General features: G+C 44.0%; 1 protein-coding gene across 1 annotated transcript; it reads left to right on the top strand.

The window, feature by feature from the left end:
- Positions 1-3,697: 3,697 nt before the first annotated feature.
- On the top strand, positions 3,698-5,567 carry smx5. Its single transcript, XM_069704068.1, has 5 exons — positions 3,698-3,757; positions 3,936-4,003; positions 4,373-4,403; positions 4,514-4,573; positions 5,417-5,567. The coding sequence occupies exons 1-5, from the start codon at positions 3,755-3,757 to the stop codon at positions 5,540-5,542; spliced, it is 288 nt and encodes a 95-aa protein (XP_069560169.1). The 5' UTR covers positions 3,698-3,754; the 3' UTR covers positions 5,543-5,567.
- Positions 5,568-6,012: the final 445 nt, after the last annotated feature.

Below are 6,012 nucleotides of genomic sequence, written 5' to 3' on the forward strand. Positions count from 1 at the left end.
AAATACTAAGGGCCTGATTTACTAAACATTTGCGTGTGTAAAATCACGTGAAACTCCACACCACCCGCAAAAAAATATCCAAGCAGACCTACTAATGATGTGCAGTGAGGATTGCATCTTTCAAATGTGCAATTTAACACACGTTGTCCATTTTGTGTGTTTGCCTGCATGCATATGTCATATTGAGCGTTTCTGCTTGAAGGTGCAAAATCCTGGGAGGGAACCTGCAAATACGTACATTTAACACCCGCAACGATATTTACTAAACCTGAACGTAGAAACAGAAGTGATTGCGTGTTTATTTTACTACGACTGAAAGGAACGTATTAAATCAGATGCACAAATCTGGAGAGACTGCTGCTCTTATTGTGGTGAGAAGGAGACGCAGAGAAACTAAAGAATACGAGAACGTGGTTTTACAAATTATTCAGACATATCGTTTGTCCAGCGATGACATTTCTGAGTTATTGAATGAACTGAATGATGATTAACATCAACAAGGAGGAGCCACGAAATACCAGCAATGTCAAAACTTCTCAGCATTTTGCCTCTGGGTCGTTCCAGCGTATCTCTGCTTGGATATCCCCCCCAGTCCCGTTATTCAGGTGAGCTGTCACAGGTCCTGAATGTGTCCCGCAGAATTCACAGGTAGCTTCATCAGGTTCACGAACACTATCGAGGCACTGAATGAAAAGTCACCTGCTCATCACAGAAAGATCTGGACCTGCTGATCGCTGTTTGTTGGAGGATCTCATCCATCGTCCCTCCAGTTTTATTTGCTGACTTTTTATTATTAAGCCTTTTTTTTGGCCTTTTTGTTTTTCCCACAGTTTTGACTTTCTTGCTGATAATCTCCTATAAAGCGTTTTGTTCTCGTTATATTTATATTTCTTAATTTCAATGGGATCAGATTTCCTTTTCCTTTTGCAGTCGTTCTGTTTTCCACTGCTGGAATCACTTTAACACACAAACCCCTCATTTAAAACAGCGATTTGAACCTGATTTTAATGAAGCAATTACTTTTAGTAAATCCCCCGCATAACGGGTGCAAAAAAAATGTGCAAACTTTTGAAAGGAACACGAATTTAGTAGCCTTTATTTGAGATCTCAGTAAATCAGGCCCAAAGTCTGATGTGGAGACCAACGTAGAAACCTCCAGTCATTTGCCTCCATCTTCTGCTGCTGAAAAGAATTGCAGGCAGACTCAGAGTCACGTTATCCAAGGAGACACTCGACTTTATTATATCCTGTATGTATCATCATCAACTCTATTAGACCAGATGTGGGACACCCGGTCTGTTTTTTTTGTTCTGTGTTCCACATAATGAGACGATGTTCCACATTCTGATTGTCTCTGGATGCTTTTCTAAAATCGTGCTTTTGTCACTGTGAAGAAAGCAGGACCGGCTGATATCATGAGCTTGTGTTAGTGGTAGGAAGCTGGCATCACATAAGAATACAGTCACCGGCCACTTTATTAGGTACACCTTTCTAGTACCGGGTTGGATCCCCTTTTGCCTTCAGAACTGCCTTAATTCTTGGTGTCATAGATTCAACGAGGTGCTGGAAACAGTTCCACCACATCCCAAAGCTTCTATTGGATGTGGTGACTGTGGAGGCTGTTGGAGTCCAGTGAACTCATTGTCATGTTCAAGAAACCAGTTTGAGCTGAATGGAGCTTTGTGACATGGCGCGTTATCCTGCTGGAAGTATCCATCAGAAGACGGTCCACTGTGGTCATAAAGGGATGGACACGGTCAGCAACAATACTCAGGTAGGCTGTGGCGTTTCAACGATGCTCAATTGGTACAAAGGGGCCCAAAGTGTGGCAAGAAAATATCCCCCACACATTACACCTCCACCACCAGCCTGAACCACTGATACAAGGCAGGACCCTTGCTTTCATGTTGTTTACGCCAAATTCTGACCCGACCATCTGAATGTCACAGCAGAAATCAAGACTCATCAGACCAGGCAACGTTTTTCCAGTCTTCTATTGTCCAATGTTGGTGAGCCCGTGCGAATTGTATCCTCAGTTTCCTGTTGTTAGCTGACAGGAGGCGCCCGGTGGTCTTCTGCTGCTGGAGCCCGTCTGCTTCAAGCATCCACGTGTTGTGCGTTCAGAGACGGTCTTCTGCATAACTCCGTTGTAACGAGTTTATTTGAGGTACTGTTGCCTTCATCATCTCGAACCAGTCTGGCCGTTCTCCTCTGACCTCTGGCATCAATGAGGCATATTGGTCCAGAGAACTGCCGCTCACTGGATATTTTCTCTTTTTCGTAATATTCTCTGTAAACCTAGAGATGGTTGTGCGTGAAAATCCCAGTAGATCATCAGTTTGTGAAATACTCAGACCAGCCCGTCTGGCACCAACAACCATGCAACGTTCAAAGTCACTTAAATCACCTTTCTTCCCCATTCTGATGCTCGGTTTGAACTTCAGCAGGTCGTCTTGACCTTGTCTACATGCCTAAATGCATTGAGTTGCTGCCATGTGATTGGCTGATTAGATATTTGCGTTAATGAGCAGTTGAACAGGTGTACCTAATAAAGTGGCCGGTGAGTGTACATTTACTGTGAAACTTTAACTTCCTTTTATGCTTCCTGTATTTACTTAGCATGAGAGTTTGTAAAGTTAAATTAAATGCTTAAGGCCTAACCTGTGACCTGCATAGTCTGTTATGTGTGTGTGTGTGTGTTTTTTGGATTGATATATGAAAATGTTAGACTTCCTCTCAGTATTTGTAATCTGTCCCACATTGTCCTACTCAAACAATTCCTGCTCTGTGCCATTTGGTTTGTTAGGATCTGGTCATCGTCGAGGTTGCGTAGATGCTGACATGCACTTTCAATAAATGCACGTGTTTTTTTTAAATTGCACATATTTTCCCTTTGAAATGAATGGAACAACAGCGACTGCCATCACTGCCAGCCCAGTTCGTAGCCTACACCATCAAGGAACAGAGAAGGTTATGTTGGGCACTCGTGTAGCGGTGTTGCTGTTCCAAGCCTGAGGGTTGCAGGATTAAGGTGAGGGGTCACAGAACAAGAGATTACCTTTGTTACCAGCTTTCCAATTTATCTTTCAAAATATTGGATAGTTGTACCACTACAGTGGTGCAGTGGTTAGCATTGTTGGCTCACAGTGGGCAGGTTCAGAGTTCAAATCTGGCCCGGGGCCTTTCTGTGAGTTTGCATGTTCTCCCTGTTCTTGCGTGGGTTCTCTCCAGGTGCTCCGGCTTCCTCCCACCATCCAAAAACATGCACCTCAGGTTAATTGATTGGTGGTTCTACAAATTGCCGTTCGGTGTGAATGAGAGCGTGACTGGTCTTTGATTCTGTCTGTCTATCAGTGTTGGCCCTGTGATGGACGGGTGATCTGTCCAGGGTGGACCCTCCCTTTGCCCAAAGTGAGCTGGGAAAGGCTCCCTAGAAATCCTACTGAACTCATTTCGCGGGGTCTATGTGACACTATGTTACATTTTATATCTCGCATTATGACGTAATATCTTTATATCCCACTACTGACATACTATTCACATCATTAGCTCCAGTAAATCTTCCTCAATTTGGAAAGCTCTCTTCTGTTTACGCACCTGTGGACACTGAGCGCAACTCCGGCTCCCCCGCGCGGAGCTGCTTAGGTACTGCACCCCCCGGCGCGGCGCGGCGCGGCGCGGCAATATCTACGCAGGCGCAAGACGTCATCAACAGCAGACACACGCACGCCACCAAACGACAGCAGCGGCAACAATGGTAAGAAATATATTTGTGACCAAATAAAACTGCTTTCGCGTTTTACACCCAACAAACACGAAGCATCCAGCGAGCTGCCGCCGGACTCCGAGCTCGGTGTCCGGCGGCGGGTGGGTGAGTTCGGGCTGTTCCCGCTGACCGAGCCCGCCGCTAACGTTAGCATGTCGCCCTGCTGCAGCTCTTCTACTCGTTCTTCAAGTCTCTGGTGGGGAAGGACGTGGTGGTGGAGCTGAAGAACGACCTGAGGTTCGTCTGCTACACCCAACCACGGCACGGCGTTAGGTTCAGGGACTAAAGGAACTAAGCATCGGAGGAGGAGGAGGAGGAGGAGGAGGAGGAGTGAATGGTGGTCAGCTATCGAGGCTTTAAAAAAAAAAAAAAAACCTTTGAAATGATGTTATCGCGATAATAACTGAATAAAGTGTAAATATATTCATTCATAAATTCATTGTAGTACAGAATCACACTCACAACGGAACCAGTGTCACAACAGAGCTCAACAACAGTCTGTTTTATGACCAAAACAACCATCTCTCCTGGTGGTGTGAAGTCTGTCTGTCTGTCCGTCCACCTGCTGCTTGTCCTCATTTTTTATTCTCACATCTTCCTTTTCAGCATCTGTGGAACTCTTCACTCTGTCGACCAGGTTGGAAATACGAATCTACGGGTCTCATTTTGAAGTGACCCTTCAGCTGCTGTACTTCCTGCCCACCTGTGGCGTGTCCTCCTCTCATCACCTGTACTTGTCTGTTTCAGTACCTGAACATCAAGCTCACGGACATCAGCGTCACCGACCCGGAGAAATATCCACACATGGTAAGTTTCTGTCCGTCAGCCTGTCCTCCGCAGGCCTGTCCTCGCTCTGAGGTCGTTTTATAGTTTATACTTAACGTATCTTCTGTCGATTGTTCCGTAAGAAACCTTTTATGAACGTTTTCTGTCCGTTCAAGGGTTGTTGAACCGTCTTGGTTCAGGCATTTCCTGCTTATGAGTCCTTTTTATCAGCTCTGAAAACATGATAATCGTTCAAATCACCTTCGTGGTTCACTCATAAACCTGATTTAAACTCACCCAAATAATAATCAATCGGCTGATATTTGCCTTTTATAGATCTGTTGATATGTTGGCCGATATAAAGATGCCGATGGTGAATTCTCAATTGTTCCATTTGTTTTTATAATGATCACATTCCCAGTCAAGTTTACACTGATGTCAGTGAACTGTAATATCTTCTGCCTTCATTACATATATTTGCCAAAAGTGGTTGATAACCACATTTGAGGTGTTTCTAAAAGTAATATTTGCTGATGTATGAATATTGTAATTGTATTAAACTTATTTCTTATTATATGAAACGTACAAACAGAGTTACCACTTCAACCCTTTTGTACGTTCTGGGTTTTAATGAGGTCATGAGGGTGAAAAATGAAAACGTGAACATTTTGCGACTGCTATTATTGTTCTTCAAACAATGTCAACGAACGACCCGCGAAACTTCTGATACTAATTTGAAAGCTGCGAGACAACAACTGTTTTAATCAACTTTGATAACGTAAAGACACGGTCTGTATTTCTTCAAACTGATTTGCATCTTCTCCAACACACTTTGAATGATGATTGTCCTCAAACTCCCGCATGTCTTGTTTCAATCTGCTGCAGCTGTCTGTGAAGAACTGCTTCATCCGTGGATCGGTGGTCCGTTATGTTCAGCTGCCCGCAGATGAAGTGGACACTCAGCTGCTGCAGGACGCGGCGCGAAAAGAAGCCATGCAGCAGAAGCAGTGACGCGGCTGCTGGGATGGGCTTTAGTTGGGGAGGGGTGGGGGGGTGGGGGTGGGGGGGATGTAATGAGAAGTTTGGATTTAAGTCCACTTAAAGATGACAAGGGTCTTGTCGTTGAACAGCATTGGTCATTAGCCTCTACTTTATCACAGGCGATTTAATTGCATTCCTGACATTAGTGGTCAATATTTAGCATAACAGTAATTATTAGAACGTTTCTTTGCCTCCCGGCTGTGTAGGAGTCTTCATTTCATCCTCTCTTTTGTTTTGTTTAAGAGAAATACAACTACACAGAATAGAGAGGAGAGCTAAAGATCTGCTGTGATGTTTATGATTCATTACAACAAGCACTGTTTGCTAAACCTGTCAAAGTCATGACTTTTGGATTTTTTTTTCTTTTTTTCTATGCCACTTGGAAATAAAAGTTATTTATATTTTGATGCTGTTTTTGTGATTTGTAAAGATTATTTTGG

The sequence above is a fragment of the Brachyistius frenatus genome, unplaced genomic scaffold (assembly GCF_029030835.1).
Source record: "Brachyistius frenatus isolate BFR_SWC_R1_liver_20210118 unplaced genomic scaffold, ASM2903083v1 Contig_49, whole genome shotgun sequence".
NCBI classification, from domain to species: Eukaryota; Metazoa; Chordata; class Actinopteri; family Embiotocidae; genus Brachyistius; species Brachyistius frenatus.

Excerpts from the sequence above, each read along its gene's own strand:
- smx5 (XM_069704068.1), top strand. Across the intron at positions 4,404-4,513 it reads CTCTTCACTCTGTCGACCAG|TACCTGAACATCAAGCTCAC; the intron begins GTTGGAAATACG and ends TGTCTGTTTCAG. Across the intron at positions 4,574-5,416 it reads CGGAGAAATATCCACACATG|CTGTCTGTGAAGAACTGCTT; the intron begins GTAAGTTTCTGT and ends AATCTGCTGCAG.